The following is a 20,490-nucleotide window of genomic DNA, read 5'->3' as shown; positions in this document are numbered from 1 at the left end:
TTTTTAAATGTATAAGCCTTGCAGTTACAAAAAGTATGCTCGTATCTGTTTCTCAATGTTTTGATTATAATTCTGGTAGTAGTCTCCATTAAAGGTTGCTATTATACGGAATAATACTGTAGCATTTAGGCAAATGGAAATTGAACTTTCTTGATAAATAATTCATTTTTGTGAAATAATTGCTTTAAAATCTGAATATTGATAAAATTGTAGGTAATAAAACTTATTAGAGAAGATACCATTCTGTCAAATAAAATAGGAAATTTGTTCTGGGAATGTGTTTAGGTACTATATATGCAAGCATTACACACACACATACAGCTTACAATTTTATTAAAATTGGTACTGTTAATATACAGGTAGTCCTTGAGTTATGACAGCAAATAGGACCAGAATTTCCATCACTAAGTGACACAGTCATAAACAAAACTGCATCTCTTAGAAATTCCTGCAATTCCTGGTGTGCTATCATTAAGTGAGGAAGGCATGGCACAAGTACAATGCTTGGGGAGGGTGTACGAGGGTGCTGCTGCCTGGTGAAAAAGGGTACCCAAATAGCCAGGAAGGTGTGGGAATGGCCGAGGTTGTGTGGAAGGAGCACATTGAAGCTCAGGAACAGTATGTGAGCACAACAGGACTTGGGGTGGATGTTGCCAAGTGGGAGAAGGTAAATGAGTAGCTGAGGAGGTATGGCATGAGTGTTGTGTGGCTTGGAGTGTGCACAATTGATGGGGAAGGAGAATGTGCAAGGGTGCGGTTGCCAGTTGGAAGTGTGCAGATATCCAGGGAGGTGCAGTGCGAGCAGCTTGGGTGTATAGGTGGCTGATGTGTTATGAGTGCCGAGGGGCTAGGTGAGGTGCATGGGTGGAGGAGACTTATCAGAGCAATTTGTGACCTCTGCTGGTTTCCCATTGACTTTACTAGTCGGAAGCTGGTGGGGAAGTTAAAAATTGCAGTCATGTGACTGCAGGCCAGTGCAACAATCATAGGTATGAGCTGATTGCCAAGCACCTAGATTGCAATCATGTGACCACTTGGGTGCTGTGACAGCTGGAACTTTGAGGATCACTCATTCAGTGCCATCATAACTTTGAATGATTGGTTGTAACCCAAGGACTACCTGTATTGCAGAATGAGATGTATTTTCTTTCCTGATTCTAAATATATATATATATATATGAAATTATAAAACAATGTTTGTTCTCACACAATTTTCTTACCCTTGAGTAAATCTATGAGGTGAATTTGCATAGTATACAGTTGTGTTATTTGTGGTTCATTGCATGCTTAGAAACAATAGAAAAGTTGGATACCATAGTTGCAATAAAGCCTAATAGAAGTCAATGTTCTATTGTTGAATAACCAGTGAAACCTTAAATTACTCTGGAAGAACTTCAGCTTCTTGCTAAGAAACTTCCTATTATTTCGTGGTATCTAACTTTGGTATAATTGCCAAGAAAGTTACACCAAGAGTCAAGGTCAGCTTGAAGGAGACCTACCCATCGGAAACACCAGATGACAGCATAGTATTATTAGTTTATGTGTAGCAATTAATGGAGTGAAACACATAGAAGTTGGCCATTTTGCAAAGCTACATGATAGCTAACTGTACATAGACTATTAGCAAAAACAAGAATTTATTACTGGGCAATATATAAAATACTTTGGTTTGCATTCACTATAAACATTTATCTGAACATCTTTTTCTGTTTGGCTGCCTTGCTACTGTTAGAAAAGTAAGTGCAAAGGACTTCCGGTGAAAAGATGGCCAACTGACTACAAGGCAGGGAGGGATCCCTGAAGAATTTTTTCCTGGGCAGTAGTTTTTTCAACTAGCAACAGAAGGAACCGACATTTCTTTAGTTTATGTGACTCTCCTGAGTTAGGGAAAGTCCTAGAATTATCGCTCAAGATCTTCCGATACAGCAAAGGTCTGAAAGTAGCTTCAGGAGCTGCGCTTTGAAGCAGCCTGTGTGCCAAATCTTTATTAGGCTAAAAGAGGCTCTCTTTAGTCACAGCCTGTTACTCCTTTTTGAAGATCTGCACCATTTTGGGGATTTATTCAGTGTTAAACAACAAGAAAGAAGGCTGCTAAGGCAAGCCAAAAATAAGGAAGTGTGGAGTATCTTTAAAAAAAAAAAAAGTTGACGGAGAAATATAAGGGTAGAAAGTTGTGGTAGAAAGTTTATTATTTTTAGTAGTTTATTATTTTTAGTAATTTGTAGTTTGGTCTACTTTGCTGTGGGTGGCTAAAACTTTCTGATTTTTTTTATTCCTGATTGGCCAGCAATTCTTAAGTGATTTACAAAAAAGTTACTCATTGACTAAAGAGGGAGTTAAGAATATGGAGGAGCAAATTATTAGAGATGTATTTGAAAAATCTTTAAATAAAATCCATCAGTTTATAGATCAGCTATGCTCAAAGGTCATTAAAAAAACTTCTCAAACTACTTCACAATGCAAATATGTATAGAAATTACTAAACCACAGAGGCAATTTCATAAGTAGCTGACAATGCAGAGGAGTCAGTTGCAATTTTGGAATATAAACCTGCCACCAACTCTTATTATGATGATTTAAATGTACTCCCAATACAATTGAAAGAAGAAATCCAAGAAATTCTGCTACCTTTAAAAGGACAAATTTGGAACCTTTTCCTTATGGACATTAACAAGATTGAGAAATCTTTGAGAAAAAGAGAAGCTTATAACCAGTGGTGGAATTCAAATACCTGAACAACGGGTTCTCATATTTGATGCAGGCCTGGGCCTCCGATGCCTAGAACAGACTTCCGGAAGTGACATCATGCACTTCCGGTGGGCTGTTCTAGGCCTGGAAGGCCTAAAGGCCTCCCGAACTGCTTATAACTACTTAACTACCACTGCTTATAACTACTTGACAAAAATTCCAGAGAAGAAAAAGACTTTATTCCATGAAGACAAGTTGGAAGGAGTGACTTAAACTTAATGAATCAATTGGAATTAGGATGGATTTTTATCGGTTTGATATTTGTAACTGAAAGTCTTAATCTAAAGTTTGAAAATGTATTTTTCCTTTATATATAATGCTTAATTCCTAAAGTTTGTAAAATATTATTGAAAGTGTACTTGAGAGTATCTGTGTTAGGAGAAAATTAAAGAGAATGTTGTATTAGTTTAAAGAAAAGTTTAGAGTTTTAGAAAGGATGTATACAAGAAGAAAAGTTATTCTATGAGGGTAACTTGGAGGGAGTGATCTAAATTTAATAGTGAACTTTAAAGTATGCATGTTAAGAGGAAGTTAAAAAAAAGATGTACTAGAAAGTTTTGATTTCAGAAATGTTTTTAACAAAAAGTTTAGTGTTTTAAAATGGATGAAAAAATATTTTACCTTTAAAGAATCTGAAAGAATACAGTGAATTCTTAATATAAATAGTGATACTTTATAAAGATTATTAAGTGCAAATAGAAATACACATTATTTCCACAGCAAGGAAGATAAAGCAGAAATGATTAAAGTGATTGTTTTATTCAAAGAGGAGAATTTATTTAATTATGTTTTTTATTTGGATATTACTTCTGGATTTTGTGCTTGTGATGAAAAAAAATAAAACTTTGAGTTTGGTTTTGCCAATTAGATAGATTTGTTGTTATAGAAATGGCTAATTACTGTAAGGTCCCTGGCCCTTACTTAAATTTGAGATACTATTAAAAGTCTAATCAGGCAACTCAAAAGGAGGCTTCTTGAGGAAACAATGCTTTAATTGATCAAATAAAACAGCTGGGTGGCAAACAATCTGGAATGCTGGCAGAGTTATGTTCAGAAGTGCCACACCTTAGAAAGTTAGTAGCATTGCTTTATAAACTTTGTTAGCCAATGAAAATCAGACAACAGAGCCACTACATCATAAGGAAGACATCAATCATTCCTGTACACTCCCTTATTCCCTCCTTCAGTACATCCCATCCATGTACATGTTTCCCATGCTTGCATGAAATTTGTCCCTCATGCAAACGCTGATTACAAAAGTGAGATAGAAATAGTTAGGCTAAACAATTTCTTTTTGTTCCAGTTACAGAACCCTTCATTTATCCCTTTTTAATTTTGTAACAGAATGCTTTCTGTTACTTGGTGACCAATGATGTATATTCCTTTGTTATTGCGCTGATAGTCAGGACCTTGGCTGGCTTATGGGGTTTATCACTACTTACAGAGGATGCTATGACTGTCATCCCCGAGATGGTAGAAGTAACTGTTCTTTGGATAACAGGAATCAAACATGGCAAAACCAGACCTCCAAAAGCTAACACAACCAGAAAAATTTCCGTTTGCCAATCACCAAAGATCTCTCCAAACCAGCTTGTGTCCATGGTAGCTATCCAGGTTTCTGAAGAAGCTGGGTGTATTTCCTCCACAAGAAGGCAGCAGCGTGTAAAAGGAAAGCCACACCACCTTGTTTTCACAAAACTTTCTTTTGTAGTGTTATTTTAACCAATCAGTTTTCTTTATCTCTCTGAACATGTGCTTCTTGCTTCGGGCTAATGGAGGTTCCTGCACAAGCGTAGTATAGAGAAGCAAAATAGCATTATGTTATTCTAAATGCCCTTAATTTGTAATTATTTCTAATACAGTTTGCAGTCTAATAGTTCTGTTAAACAAAAGTCCTACAACCATATATTCCATCTTCTGCCCAAGTAATAGGTTCGTCTGGGGTGGTCAAAGTGAGGGTTGCGTCTGTTAGATTGGTCCATAAGGTAGACAGTTGGGGAATGTTTGCCAGGGGATCTGGGCGTTGGGCCGAATCGGTGGTAATCCACCAAAAGGATGCTGAGGTGCTCACCTACAAGAGATGTTCACACCTAAGTCTCCCCAAGGGCTTTACCAAAACATTCTGTTTTTTTTAAAAAAAATAAAAAATAACAGAGGTTTCCCACTATGGAAGTGGTCAGAGTGCACACATTGGGTCTATTGGTGGCTTTTCAAGTGAGATTTTGACTAGTCAGGGCAGTAAAATTTATTTCACATGCTTCCCAAGGCTATTGTTCACCCATGTTGGTACCCACACACACATGTAACAATTAGTCACATTTAGAGATGAAGCAATTCTTTCGGCCAGATCAATAAAAAGGTTCTTTGCTTCTGAGGGATCTCAATTGTGATTTTCAGTTGATCGTAAAAACAATGAAAAACTCTAAAATGTTTCTGGGACGGTGGTATAATAGTGTCAGCTTGAAGCCATATTTGTGTCCGGTTCCATCGATAGCTAGTCCAAATGATGCTGAGAAATCCACTGGTCTGGTTATCTCGAAGCACACTGGGTTGCAGGAATCAGCGTTGCACTGGGAAGTGCTGACTCCTTTAATCACATTGAATTTCCTTCGATTGTGCCAGGTTTGGTAAGATGTATAAATGTATTTTGCATGAAATAAGTAGGCTTGTTTCCACCCCATCACTCCACACTTAGTCCATTTAGCTTGATTATAGTCAATAGCTTTACATGCATCAAAGAAGACGCTGGCTCTATCCATAAGTCTTGTGTTATTCTTTCCAAAAGGTATTGTCTGTGCGTCCCTCCATATGTCCAGATTTGAAGTTGTTGGTAGGGCTTTACTGTATTGACAGGAGCATAACAAGTGACCCTATCCCTCACTTTGCAAGTGGAATATGTAGTCTTGTTATAAACACAACTCCCTTTTGTTCCTTTAATTATCGGGCCCATGGTCTGAAGAAGGTGTGGGGGAAACAGCAGCAACAAAGTAAGAAAAATATAGCAATATACAGTCCAGATACTAGAAACACGATTTCCAGGTTAGTCCAATTCATTGAAGTTTTCCTCCTAGTTAGATGGAAACAGTTCAACAGGCAAGGCAGGTCGAAGTTAGGCCGTCCAACTGCTGGACTTGCCATTGGAGAGGGGAAGATGGAACTTTTCGTGGCCCCGCCTTGATTCCTTCCACTTCTCACTGCAATTGATGTGCTCAGGAGGACTTGACGGGGATGGAACCACTTAGGGTTGGAACTTTTAGGTGACAGTTCTTTCACCTGAACCCATTATCCAGGAACAATGATGGTCAGAGACAGGTGGTAGGCCAGCCTGGGCCTGTACTGAGATAGAAGACAAAACCTGTGCCAGATTATGCAAATACTGAGTAACTTTCTTCTCTTCTTCATTGATATACTTGAACCTTCGTACAACTCCCATACATCATTTCAAAGCCAAGTTTTCCAGAACTGAGGCCTGTATTGAAATGGCCTCACCACTAGATGTCACAACCTGTCCAGCCACTATGTACCATCTACAACATAAGCTTTCAAAAAAACAACCTAAACACATTCTTTAACTCCTCCTTCTCAAACATTCACTTCCTTCTGTGTGCCATTTCTGCTGCTTCTGCACCAACTTCATGTGAGCTAACTCTTTCCCTTTTTACTATTAATCTTCTTTCTTTCCAAATTTTTGAAAAATAACCACATTTTCGTTTCTTCCTCATGAACAACCTCAGAGCCTGGCTCAGAGCCCACAGGCTTGAGCTAACCAAAGGGAGGGAGAGCCTCCCCCCAGCCTCCACCAACATTCTCTTCTCCACTTCTGACACCACACATCCATGATGCCCTCCCTTCAGCTATTTTGCTAGATCCATCTGTAAACAAATCAGGCCAAAACGTTGTCTGCAATTCTAGAACTTCATGTTCTAATCAGACTAGTTCATTGAGCTCAAGAACTGGGCAGGGTTCAAATCAACTGGTTTCTTTCTCCCAGCCCAGTCCTGAGCTAACACACCTTTCGCTATTCCAGAATCTACGTAATAATAATAATAATAATAATAATAATAATAATAATAATAATAATAATAATAATAATAATTAATAATAATAATAAAAAAGTTGGAAGGTACCTTGAAGGTCATCTAGTCCAACCCCCTGCTCAGGAAGGAAACCCTATACCATTTCAGACAAATGGCTGTCCAGTCTCTTCTTTAAAACTTCCAGTGTTGGAGCATTCACTGCTTCTGGAGACAGGTTGTTCCACTGGTTAATTGTTCTAGGTTGCTTCTCTCTTTGGTTAGTTTCCATCCGTTGCTTCTTGTTCTGCCTTCAGGTGCTTTGGAAAATAGCTTGACTCCCTCTTCTTTGTGACAGCCCCTGAGATATTGGAACACTGCTATCATGTCCCCCCTTGTCCTTCTCTTCATTAAACTAGACATACCCAATTCCAGCAGCCTTTCCTTATATGCTTTAGCCTCCAGTCCCCTAGTCATCTTTGTTGCTCTTCTCTGTACTCTTTCTAGAGTCTCAGCATCTTTTTTTACATCATGGTGACCGAAACTGGATGCAGTATTCCAAGTGTGGCCTTACCAAGGCATTGTAAAGTGGTATTAATACTTCACGTGATCTTGATTCTATCCCTCTGTTAATGCAGCCTAGCACTGTGTTGGCCTTTTTGGCAGCTGCAGCACACTGCTGGCTCATATTTAAGTGATTGTCCACTAGGACTCCAAGATCCCTCTCACAGTTACTACTATTGAGCAAGGTACCCCCTATACTATACCTGTACATTTGGTTTTTCTTGCCTAAATGTAGAATCTTACTTTTTTCACCATTGAATTTCATTTTGTTAGATAGTGCCCAGTGTTCAAGTCTGTCCAGATCCTCCTGTATCTTAAGCCGGTCTTCTGGAGTGTTGGCTATTCCTGCCAGCTTGGTGTCATCCGCAAATTTGATGAGTTCCCCATCTATCCCCTCGTCCAAATCATTGATGAAGATGTTGAAGAGCACTGGGCCTAGAACAGAGCCCTGGGGCACCCCACTACAAACTTCCCTCCATGTAGATGCAGTTCCATTGAGGACCACACGCTGAGTACGGCCGGTCAGCCAGCTATGAATCCATCTGGTGGTGATACTGTCTAACCCACATTTTTCTATTTTATCGAGTAGTAGGTTGTGATCTACTTTATCAAATGCCTTACTGAAGTCCAATTAAATTATATCCACAGCATTCCTCTGTTCCACTAATTTTGACACTTGGTCAAAGAATGTAATAAGGTTTGTCTGGCATGATCTGTTTTTGACAAACCCATGTTGGCTTTTAGTAATGACTTTGTTTGCCTCTAGGTGTTCGCTGATTCGTTGTTTGATTATCTTTTCCAGAATCTTCCCAGGTATTGAGGTCAGGCTGATAGGTAGTTCCAGTTTTCCAGTCTTCCGGTAGTTCCCCAGTGCTCCAGGATCTTTGAAAAATATAGTTCAATGGTTCTGAGATCATATCTGCCAGTTCCTTGAGAACCTTGGGGTGTAATCCATCTGGTCCTGGTGATTTGAACTCATCTAGCCTGGATAGGTGCTCACTTACTATTTTCTTGCCTATCTTAACTTGCGTTTCTATTCTGTTTTTTGTGGCACTGTTTTTGGTAGGTTGGTCTGTTTTTTCCCTTTGTGTAAAGACAGATGCAAAAAACGAGTTAAATAGTTCTGCTTTCTCCCTGTTGCTTGTCACCTTCTTGCCATTTTCACCCACTAGTGGACCAATCATTTCCTTCACTTTTTTCTTGTTTTTTATATGTTGAAAGAAGCTTTTTTTGTTATTTTTGACTTTGGTCGCAAGCCTTAGTTCATTTTGAGCCTTAGCTTTCCTCACTTCATCTTTGCAGGCTCGGGCTATTTGTTGATATTCTGACTTAGTTATGTGTCCTTCTTTCCACTTTCTATACTTGTCCTTTTTATCTTTCAATTTATCAGAGAGTTCTTTATGCAGACATGCTGGTTTCTTTTGAGAGCTGTTATTTTTCCTCTTTGTTGGTATTGTGCTAGACTGGGCTTTTATTATCTCACTTTTCAAAATTTCCCAAGCTTCTTGTGTTGTTTTCCCCTTGAGGATTCTCATCCATGGAATCCTGCCCAAGCCCTCTCTAAGTTTATTGAAATTAGCTCTCTTAAAGTTCAAGAGTCTAGTTTGACTGTGTTCTATTGCTTGTGCTTCCATAATGTTGAATTCCAATATTGCATGATCACTTCCTCCCAAAGTTCCTGTGGCTTCAACACCTTCTATCATTTCATCTCTGTTAGTGAGAATTAGATCCAAAATGGCTAATCCCCTAGTTCCCTTCTCTACTTTTTGGGAGACAAAGTTGTCTGCTAGGTTTGCAAGGAATCTGTTTGATCTTCCACTTAGTGCAGAGTTTGTCTCCCAGTTGATGTCAGGGTAGTTAAAGTCCCCCATTACTATTGTGATGTGCTTCCTACATACCTTAGTTAGCTGACTAGCAAAAAATTCATCCATTTCCTCTGTTTGGTTGGGTGGCCTGTAGTATACACCTATGGCAATGACATTTTCCCCCTTTTATATTGATCCAAATGCATTCAAGACAGGTTTCATCATTGTTGTGCTCTATTTCTGTAGAGATGTAATTGTTTCTTATATAGAGAGCAACTCCGCCTCCTCTTTTATGTGGTCTGTTTCTTTTAAATAATTTAAATCCATAATTCATAAATTCATAAAGAGATAAAAAGGCTTCTCTAAGTTGGGGAGGTTCAACACAGGTGCTCCCAATAAAATAAACAGCAACTTCACAAAAAAAAACAAACAAGCTTAATGAGGTATTCTGAGTTAATGTACTGAAAATATATGTCTATGCAAAGACTGAAACTAGAGCATCAAATTTTTAAAAACATCTATAAATCTAAGCAAAACACTTCAGAATCATTTCCTTTGGTTGATGAGTATATATAGAATTAACTAACATTTTAAATCTGAAAAGACTTTCAGTGTGTTCCAATGCCAAATTTTTCTCTGAGTTCTTATCTGGTTACAAGTAACATTATGTCTTGCCTGAATTAGATTTCTTTTTGTTCTGTGTTCCTGAGCAAAATTGCAAGAGCAGATCTCAGATTTCACTTTCCCCCTCCTTCCCTCCTTCTTTGAGGCCAGAGTTAAGCAGAGAAAAAAAGTTTTAAAATAATCAACCCCCCCCCTTCTTTTTCCATCTCTCTCTTCCAAATAAAAAATAAAAAAAACATAGCAAGCCGGTAACGAAGAAGGTTGAACAAAATTTTAAAAAAACCTGCACAGGGATCTCGGCCCCTTTTGAATTTCTCTCACTTACATGATTCTTCCAACAAAATAGTTTTCTCTCTTCACATTCTCATGCAAACACGTTTTACTTAGTCCACAACAACAACAGCAACAAAATCTGCAATTTACTGTTTCTTTCAGAGCCTGGGGTGGGGGATTCACACACACACACACACACAGGCATTTGCACATTCAGCATACTCACACATTCACTTCCATTCAAACTACTTGCATAAACAATTTCATATATAGATATTTCATTTCATACTTTTTCCAGGCAAACCATTTATTTTTAAATAAGGTCTTTTTGTTTGTTGTTGTCAGAGGGTTTTCTCCCTCTTTCAAGTTTTGGAAATAACACAAAACAACACAGACATACACACATACACAAATACCATTAAGACAACATTTCCAGGCCTGTTGCTTGTCCTCCGAGAAGTGAGAAAAATCAAGATGTGATTTTTGAGGGCTCTTAACTACCTCTTACCTTTCTCACCATTCCAAGTCCAAGCTTAATGTTCTGGATGGCCAAATATTTAAGAAACACATCAATTTGGGGTTTGAGGCCAAAGCACGCCTTTCTTTTTAACTTTTCTCTAAAAAGGGAGGGGAACATTTATGGTTGCTTCCAATTTTTCCCAGCAAATTCAAATGACAGTGGGGAAGGACCAAAAGGAATGTTGAATTTGGGGCCCTTTGCCAGTGAGAAGGGGGAGGGGAAAACTGCAGAGATCAGCCTCCTCTCTTCATGTCCGATAACAGGAATGGTTTCCAAGGACAGTAGATGGCGCCAGTGTCTAACAGAAAGGAATTGAATGTACATCCAAAGAGCCAGATTAGAGAGAGAGAAAAAAACTTGCATTCAGTTCTTCTTTGAATTTTTCTTTTCTTTTCTTCCGTGGCTGAAGTTGTTAAAAAAATAAGCTAGCCAAATGGAGGTGTACAAAATTTTGCAACATTGCTTTCTTGAAGATTGTTTTCACTGCCACAATTTCAGTGCTTTCCAATGGGCTAACACATAGCCTATTGGAAACATGGCCCCTCCTCTTCCCTTAAACACCAGTTCATTTGCTCAGTGCAAATGAATGACTCTCTAGAGATTTCTCGATATCTTTTCTTCGATATAGGGGCTGGCCATGCTCTCTCTTATGCGGGGGTCCCTTACAGGTGGTTTACTTAACAGTCATTCATCTCTATCACATTGCAGGCAACTAACCTGCCTTTCAGGCATTTCACACACACACACACACTCCCCCAACCTCCTCCTCATTCCAGAATAATTGTTTCTACCTACCAAATTCCACCTTCCATGTCCCTGTTCGGACGCCAGAAATGTAAGGTCCCTGGCCCTTACTTAAATTTGAGATACCATTAAAAGTCTAATCAGGCAACTCAAACGGAGGCTTCTTGAGGAAACAGTGCTTTAATTGATCAAATAAAACAGCTGGGTGGCAAACAATCTGGAATGGTGGCAGAGTTACATCCAGAAGTGCCACACCTCAGAAAGTTAGTAGCATTGCTTTATAATCTTTGTTAGCCAATGAAAATCAGACATCAGAGCCATTACATCATAAGGAAGACATCAATCATTCCTGTACACTCCCTTATTCCCTCCTTCAGTACATCCCATCCATGTACATTTTCCCACACTTGCATGAAATTTGTCTCTGACGCAAATGCTGATTACAAAAATGAGATAGCAATAGTTAGGCTAAATAATTTCTTTTTGTTTCAGTTACAGAACCCTTCATTACATAATAAAGTGTAAATGTAAAAAGTGGAGGCTGGAATGTTCTTATCTTGTACCATGCTAAAAACAGTCGGAAGTCAGTGCTTTTTTTCTTTCTTCCCTTGTACCTCATATTTTCTTTCCCCCTCTCTTTTTTCTTCTCTTAATTTCCTATTTTTGTTTTTCTTTGTATTTTATATATATTGATAAAATAATAAAAGTCAAGTGGGGGGAAAAAAGAAAAATAATAAAAAAGAGTAGGTGCAAAGGAATAAAGCAAGTCCCTGTAAGGATTAAATTCACTGAGAAGTGTCAGTATCTTGAAAAAAATATAGCATATTATTTATTCTCATGCTGTAGCTTTTACTTAGAATATATGATTGGCTCGACAGATGGTCTATACTGCCATCTGTATATATTGCAATTGCTTGCAGCTGGGAAACAGAACAGTTTTATGGTTATCACCAGTGCAGACTGCAGACATTTGCAATAATTTGGCTCTAATCTGTTGCATGAAGATTTATTGGCCAAGAATTTGAAGTCTGAATATATTTCACATTCTATCACCTTCTTTGCTGCTCAAAGCCTTTCATGAACTATATGCCATTTTGGATTGTGGTTTTTCATATTTGTTAAAAAAAATTCAGAAGCCATTGGTAGTGATATATGCATGTCTACAGAGTAAAAATGCCTTGTGCTTACTGAACTGAAAAAAAGCTACCTTAAATCTCACGCAGATTATTGCCAGGTTTTGGTGGATTTAGGGCAGCCTTTCTTGAGGTGGTGTCCTCAAGTAGCATTAGAATTATTCTGTTCAAATGTTCCAATCAGCTTTCTGCTTCAGTGACTCTCCAAAATTCTAGATTATTTTGCTGTAGTTCCATTTCATCTGAAGAATCTGTCTCAGTTGAGTGATCTTAACAAACAGTGGACAGTTGGAGTGCAATCTTCTGGATATCTTGGTTATTTTGGCAATAACCTGACTAGATAACATCATAAGTGTATTCCACAGTTCAATCCTGAGTTATATATACACTTTCATCTATATTGATTCTATATAGGTAGCATATTGTAAGGCACTTATCAAATCCCTGTGATAGAGAATATGGATTAGTCTCCGCTTGCTTTAGAACTAAAGATTAAATGAGTTGAGATGCAAGATGTGTGAAGGAAATCCACAAATATTTTATATGGGTCCTTTATTGTTTGATTGTTTAAACATGTTTTAATAGCCATAGCAACCTTGTTCTTGAATTAATATAGATAGTTGCTTCCAATACCTTTATTGAATTGTAAATTGGTTTGTGAGGTATAACTGTGTTGAATAAATCTTCATCTAGATCAGTGGTTCTCAACCTTCCTAATGCCGCGACCCTTTAATACAGTTCCTCATGTGGTGACCCCCAACCATAAAATTATTTTTGTTGCTACTTCATAACTGTAATTTTGCTACTGTTATGAATCATAATGTAAATATGGGATGGAAAAAGAGAGAAGAGCCCCGTTCGTCACGAACTGAGAGCAGACGGTTATTGGTGTCGCAGCTCAAGGCGCGTGACGAGGGAAAGAATACGATTAACACCCCGCGCGCACACACACACACACAGCGCTTGTCTTCCACATTTTATTCACGTCAACCTTTTTTTTTCTTCGTAATATTGGGAGTTGAAAATAACGACTCTACACAAACGCACACACAAACACGCAGACGGACACGCCCCCTCTCCTCATTCAGTTCTTTTCCTTGGCTCGTCCACTGCGCGTTCCTGAGGCGACGGCGGCAGCTTTGGCAGTGTCTCGGTTCCTAAGACCATCGGAAATATGTGTTTTCCGATGGTCTTAGGCAACCCCTGTGAAAGGGTCGTTCGACCCCCAAAAGGGTCGTGGCCCACAGGTTGAGAACCGCTGATCTAGATAAATCTTGTAAATTTGTCTTTTTCTGCAGAATGCTCTCACCTCCACATTTTATTACTTTATAATATCTGAGCTGATGCCCTAGATTAACTCATTGCTGTATAAACAGTGTTTCTTTTTATTTCCGTATAAATATTCCTCCAATACATGAAGTATTAAAACATCATATATTAAATAATAAATGCTAAAAAGACAAATGTAAATTTAGAGTAGATCTATTCATGTATAGGTAGTTCTCAACTTACAACTATCATTGAGCCTGGAATTATGGTTGTACGTTATCCTAGTTGTTAAGTGGGTCACCATGTGACTACCCAATTTCACAAGTATTGGTTGTTAAGTGAATGTGGCAGTAATTAAGAGAATACACTATCTACAGTGGGCATTTTTTTCTGGAACCAGAAGGAAACACCAGTTTCACATGACTGCAAACATCTGTAAATGTGGGCCTATTGTTGAGTGCCCAGAATGCAATCATGGGACCATGAGGGAGAAGGGGAGCCAACAGAACTTCAAATCTGGGTCATAAGTAGTCCTGAGGAGGTCCATTGTAACTTCAAACTGTTGCTAAGCAACTGGTCGTAAAGTGAGGATTACCTGTACAATTTCCAAATAATCAGAAAGTACTAATTCCACTACATGCTGCTTTGGTCAGACTACATCTTGATTACTGTATGTCCAATTCTAGGCATCATATTTTAAGAAGTGTTCAGTGAATGGCAGTGAGGATGATCATTGAACTAAAAAAATTAAGTCTTTTGAGAACAGATTAAAGCGTTTTGAAAGGTTTAGTGTTTAGAAGAGAAGACAGGGAATATACAAGCACTCCTCAAATACTTGAATATCCTTTACTTCAGGACAAAGAATAACCATTACAGACAGTTTGTACTGCAGTTGAATATTTGGAAACCTTCCAAACAGTAAGAGTAGTGATAGTGGAACAAGTTATCAGGGTGATGGTGAGTTCACCTTAGCTCACAGGTTGGCAACCTGCGGCTCCAGAGCCGCATGCAGCTCTTTGAGCCTTCCCCTGTGGCTTCCAGCCTCCTCTGCCATTTGCAGAGAGAGACAGAGACAGAGAGAGGCACTTGCACTTCCCTGCTTCTCTCTCTGTCTCTGTCTCTCTCTGTGTTTGTCTGTGTGTGTAAAAGAGAGTGGACTCACGGTGTTTTCCGACAAGCTGAAAAGCTTTTTGGGCGGGGCTCCTCCGTTTGCTGCGTCTCTGCGGGAAGCAGGAAGGGCAGGAGAGAGCTAGCTAGCCCAGCTATGCTGACTCAGGAATTCTGGGAGTTGAAGTCCATGAGTCATAAAAGAGCCGAGGTTGCCTACCCCTGAGCTTGAAGCCAGCTTGCCAGGTGAGCAGAAGATCAGAGAGAGGGAGAAAAAAAAAGAGAGAGAGAGAGAGAGAGAGAGAGAGAGAGAGAGAGAGAGAGAGAGAGAGAGAAGAGGACTGGCAGACCAAGGGCAGAAAGAGAGAGGGAGGGAGAGAGAGAGAGGGAGGGAGGGAGAGAGACAGAGAGAGAGAGACCCTTTTGACATCTAAAATGAAGATAACACTGCATATATCCTTTTTACCTTTATGATATATACATATACATACATACATACATACATACATAAAGGTAAAAAAGGATATATGCAGTGTTATCTTCATTTTAGATATCAAAAGGGTTTTGCAGCTTCGAGTGTTTTGTTTTTGGTGGGAAATGGGTCCAAGTGGCTCTGTGAGTGTTTTGGGTTGCCTACCCTGCCTTAGCTGGATATAGATATTAAGGGGAAAGGCTTGGCAACCATCTGTCTTGCATGCTTTAATCCGAATTCTCTCTTTTAGCACTTTTCTACATTTACAAGGCCACATTCAGTGTATTGTTTCTTTGAGATGGAATCTTATGGGAAAAAGCTGACTACACTAACATTCAAGTAATTCCAATTAATTAATTTGATAATTTATGTGCTACAATATAGCAATTAAATTCAGTCCAGGTTAAAAAGATAATTTAAAAATGCATTTTTCACAATTGTTATAATTATTTTTAACATGTTTGGGAAAAATATTCTTATATTTTTGTAAATTCCTTAAGATTTTATTTACATTCCTATAGCCTGAAGTATATTTATGTAGTATTTATATTGCTGTTTTAAAGTTTAAATATTTCCATTTTTTCATAGAATATTTTAAGTGGGACAACTACTTGAAAGAAACTGGGTCTGTAGCTGCTCCTTCACAGTATTTCAGACAGGTGATAATTTAAAATATTAAGAGCCACTCCTAAAATTAATGTGTTTGTTAACTGTTGAACTGCTTTACTTATAAGTGTAGCATTTAATGTAGTATGCACTTAATGTGGTACATGGTGTATTCATGTTAATAAGAATTATTAATATAAGAAGCATTATTGTTGGACTTATAGCTTCTTCATGTGGTTGAAAATAACAATCACCATTTTTGATGTCTCTAATCAAAACACAAAGTACTATTAAATGCTTGTTGCACAGAGAAGAATATCATGAAATTTAGATTGCATGTGTTGATTTGTTATTGAAATGTAAAATGATGCATTTGTATAATATCAAACTGGTGCATGTGGAAAAATGCTCATTAAATTCCACATACTGCACTCTCTATATATGTTACTATTTAAAAAACTAAGCCAACAGATTGTTAAACTATACTGCAAACCTTTTGTTATCTTTCCTTTTGTAGTCTAAGATTCCCCCTAGCAATGATTTCAAAGTGGGTATGAAGTTGGAAGCTCATGACCCCCGGAATGTTACCTCTGTGTGTATAGCTACAGTTATTGGAATCTCAGGTACTAGATTAAGGCTGCGTCTTGATGGAAGTGATAACAAAAATGATTTCTGGAGGCTAGTGGATTCCTCTGATATACAGCAAATTGGAACGTGTGAAAAGAAAGGAGGAATGCTTCAGCCTCCTTTGGGTAAGGAAACATAATTCAACAGTTTGATTTACAGGGATCATTTTTGGAAATAGCAAACAATGAAATAGTCATAAATCAAGAGGAAAAAGAATGGATATAATGTTATAGATTGTATTTGGAGTGCTTTGCACTGGTGATGGGTCAACCGTGCTTTGCTTCCATCCCATCTCCACTTTGCTTTTTGTCTTAAATCATATCCATTATGTATTTATTGTCACATTAGGGTTCCAGATGAATGCATCGTCTTGGCCAATGTTCCTCCTAAGAACCCTAAATGGAGCTGAAATGGCACCTGCTATATTCTTTAAGAAGGTAAGAAGCTTGGTTGCTGAGAAGTCCCCTGTGTTCTGTTGTCTACTGGAGCATAGAAAGCCCAAATTGTGATTCCAACCATTGGCAAGTGCCATATAAACTATAAAGGAAACTTGACTTACGTTACATGAAACAAATTCAAGATAAAATTTCATTTATGGTGCTGAGTTTATGTCATTTGAGAGGCATTTTACAAATCAGAAGTAACATATTAAATTGTCAGAGCCCCTCAATTATAATTGCCTTTAACCCTTCTCTTTTTTCCCTTTCTTGCTTTTGCCTATTTATTTTCGGGGCTTGCTATACTACTGGGGGAAGGGTGCTTGCAGGGGAATTGTTGTTTGCTTTGCTCTGCTCTGTATGAGATGCCCTCCCTCTGGGCGAGAGGAATGCGACCTGAAAACATCTGCCTTATCTCCAGACAGTGGAGCCTGGATCGTTGGGAAACAAAACCAAGAAAGACCTTGAGAAGCCCACTGAAACTCCAGCTTCTCATAACACGGTGGCACCTGTGGATTGGCTGGATTTCAATAGACGGTTGGACACTGGGGAGAGTAGTTGTAAATTGCCTTTTTGATGTAATCCTTTGCACGCCAAATCTCAGACCTTGCTTTGCTCACTTGCCATCACTAACTCTCAATAAAAAGTTCCTTTTGAGACAATGCCTGTTTCAAGAGTTCTGCTTTCTTGGGAGATCTGGTTGAGGCAAGTCCTTACATAAATATGTCAGTTCCTATATAAAATCCAACTTAATAAAATATAGAGTGAGAGTGAAAAAACATAAAAGATTGCTTTGAACATATATATATAATTTATACTTTAATTGCTCTTTAAAATATTAAATATGTGTTCATTGTACATACAGTTCTGTCTAGAAATATTTTTCTTAATAAATTCATTGCAAATGAGTAAGAAATGATTTCCAAACTGCCTTTCAGTAGTTTATTAATTTTAAAAATATAATTTATTTCTTATCTAGTCAATTTGTATCTTGTTCCAAAGTCAAGGATATTCAGTCAGACTGAATAAAATATTGCTGTATTAATGAGATTTTTTTTATCTTTTATATAAGAAGCAAAACAAATCTTGTAAGTAGAAGGAGTTTTCTGGGCCAAGGAATGGCAAATGGAACAGTAGTCGATGTAAGCTTTCAGATTTCTGGGAATTAAGGTATTGGGACTGCTCAGTATTCTCACATTATCCAGAGAAAGCAATGCATCAAAGGTACTGAGTATAACTAGGATAGAGGGTAGAAGAAATAAAAGGTCAAATAGGTAGTTATCAGAAAATGCATGAATTAAGGTACAAATTGGCACCATGTCCATATTATCAAATAATGCTTCCAAATTATCAATGGTAAAACGAATGGTATCGGCTTCCTGTGGCGAGGCGCCGCCGAAGGAGGCTTTTTCTTCAGCCTCCAGCCCGGGACTGCGTCAAAGCCGTTAAAACAGCGTGGATCAGCTGTTTCGCGGCTCGGAACTTTCTCCCCGGGCGAAGGGGAGAAAGTGAGTTTGGTCGGGATAGGGGTTGAGTTCCCTAGTCTCCCCAGGAGCGATCCTGGGGGGATGTAGGTGAGAACTCCCCCGGAGTCCTGACCTCTTCTCCGCAGCTCGGTGTGTCTTCGTTCCTCGGAGCAAAGCCAGACGTCGCCGCCACTGCTGTTACATTGTATCTGCTTATGAGTAACTTTTGAAACAGACGGAATCTGACAGGGGATTTTTATTTTAGTTAAAAAGTGACTTTAACTCGAAGACTTTATTGGGATTTTTTACTTTCTATAAGTGAAAGTGACAAGAAAATGGCCGCGGAAGCGTTCCTTTTTTTTTAACAAAAGGAAAACTTTCACTTTCTTTCCGGTTGTGGATGTACTTTAAAGGATTTTAATTTTTTTTTAATTTATTTAAAGTCAAGCTTTTTAAGTTTATACTTGCTGTGATTTTTAAAAAAGTAATTTGGCAGAATGGCTTCAAAATGTACTGTTCCTGCGTTGTCTAAAGCAGCTATTTCTTCTCCTGTGGTGCAAACTCAACAACAAAAACCTAGATCTCCCCCACCAACACCTCCTCCTTCCATTACACTTAAAGATTTACAAGAGGCTTTAGCCAAGTCCTCATTGCAGACTTTGAAACAAACAGAAGAACTTTTGGATAAGAAAAATCAGGAACTTTGTGAAAATTTATCACATATTTTTCAAGGACTTGCAGTTCATATTGATCGGGTAGACGAGTGGATGAATTAATGGAGAAAATGGAGGGAACGGAGGATAGACTTGAAAAGGTAGAGGAAGGAGTGGAAACTTTTCAAAATGATATGTTAATGTTGCAATTTAAACAATTGGAATTTGCTCTGAGAATCAGGGGTCTTGCAGAGGACCCACAAGAGAAACTTAAAGAGGAAGTTGTGACAGCTTTGGCCCTGGTATTGAATTGCAACCCAGAGGTGATTTGTGGAGAAATAGAAAAANGATTTCAAATTGCCGCACAAGATATTATACTTTTAAAAGAAATACCTTCTAAGATTTTAAGAAGAAGAAAGGATTTTACATTTTTGACTCAGGAGTTAAAGAAGCGGCAGATACCTTTCAGATGGGAAATTCCTTTGGGTATTATATTAAATTTCGCAGGGACCAGACATAGATTAAACTCTGTTCAAAAAGCCAAAGACTTTTATATGTCGGTCCTGAAAGCTGATACGTCACCATCATCGTCATCTAAAGCACAAGAAGATCTGATGGAGCAACTTGTTGTGGAATTGCCTGGGGCCATGTCATTATCGGTAGAAGTTCCTCAAAAGGAGCAAAGGATGACCCGTGCTGCTTATAGGCGTAAAGAGAGAGAGCAACAAAAAGAAACAGTTTCTATAACATATCCACAGCCTTCGGAGCCAGTGGGAGGGGCGAGGCCAAAGAGAGCTGCAGCCACAGACATGCAAGGAATGCTTAGCAAGCTTTGTAAGCCAAAAGATGGATAAATGCTGGAAATGAGACTTTATTATGGAAATGGAATAAATTAGTTTATCATATGTTTGTAAAGAGCTTTTTGTTCTTTTTTTTTTTCTAAAAGAGGTAAAAAATTAAGATTGGGATTTTATTTTATTTTTCCAGCTGTGAAGCAGGAGGTATTGACTTAAGATTTTATTGAAAGTATAGACTGGAGAGGGAAGAAAGTGAAGGGAAAATTTAAGTGTAAAATGTAAGAAAAAATTATGTAAAGTTTAAATGTTGAAGGTGGATAGATTATATTAGATGTATGGAGTGATTAAATGTTATATAGTTTTTGAGTAGATATATTATTTTTTAATTAATTTTAATTAATTTAATTGCCTTATTAGAGTTAAAGTAGGTATATACTGATAGTATTATATTTGTTTAGTTAAATTGTAATTTAGATTTGGAATGATCTGTTTTAGTCCTGTATTTGGTTCCGGGAAGCTCAGGGGGGGGAAGGGGATTAGGGGTATTAAAACAAAATTGATGTATTCATATGTTAATAATAATTGTATTGATAAGAGGAAATGCTCGGCTGGTACCCCGACTTGCACTCGAG

The 20,490-nt window shown here is 38.2% G+C and overlaps 1 protein-coding gene across 1 annotated transcript in view; it reads left to right on the top strand.

Annotated features, from left to right (window-relative positions):
* Positions 1 to 17,410, top strand: part of LOC107295865 (sex comb on midleg-like protein 2) — a 32,273-nt gene extending 14,863 nt beyond the window's left edge. Inside the window, exons 3-6 of the mRNA XM_015825203.1 lie at positions 15,861 to 15,931; positions 16,396 to 16,630; positions 16,854 to 16,942; positions 17,261 to 17,410. Of these exons, the coding sequence (XP_015680689.1) occupies positions 15,861 to 15,931; positions 16,396 to 16,630; positions 16,854 to 16,942; positions 17,261 to 17,410 (545 nt within the window). The remainder of the gene's footprint in view (positions 1 to 15,860; positions 15,932 to 16,395; positions 16,631 to 16,853; positions 16,943 to 17,260) is intronic.
* Positions 17,411 to 20,490: the final 3,080 nt, after the last annotated feature.

Source organism: Protobothrops mucrosquamatus, unplaced genomic scaffold, assembly GCF_001527695.2.
Source record: "Protobothrops mucrosquamatus isolate PMUCROS unplaced genomic scaffold, P.Mucros_1.0 scaffold_198, whole genome shotgun sequence".
NCBI classification, from domain to species: Eukaryota; Metazoa; Chordata; class Lepidosauria; order Squamata; family Viperidae; genus Protobothrops; species Protobothrops mucrosquamatus.
This window is presented reverse-complemented; position numbering and strand designations above follow the sequence as displayed.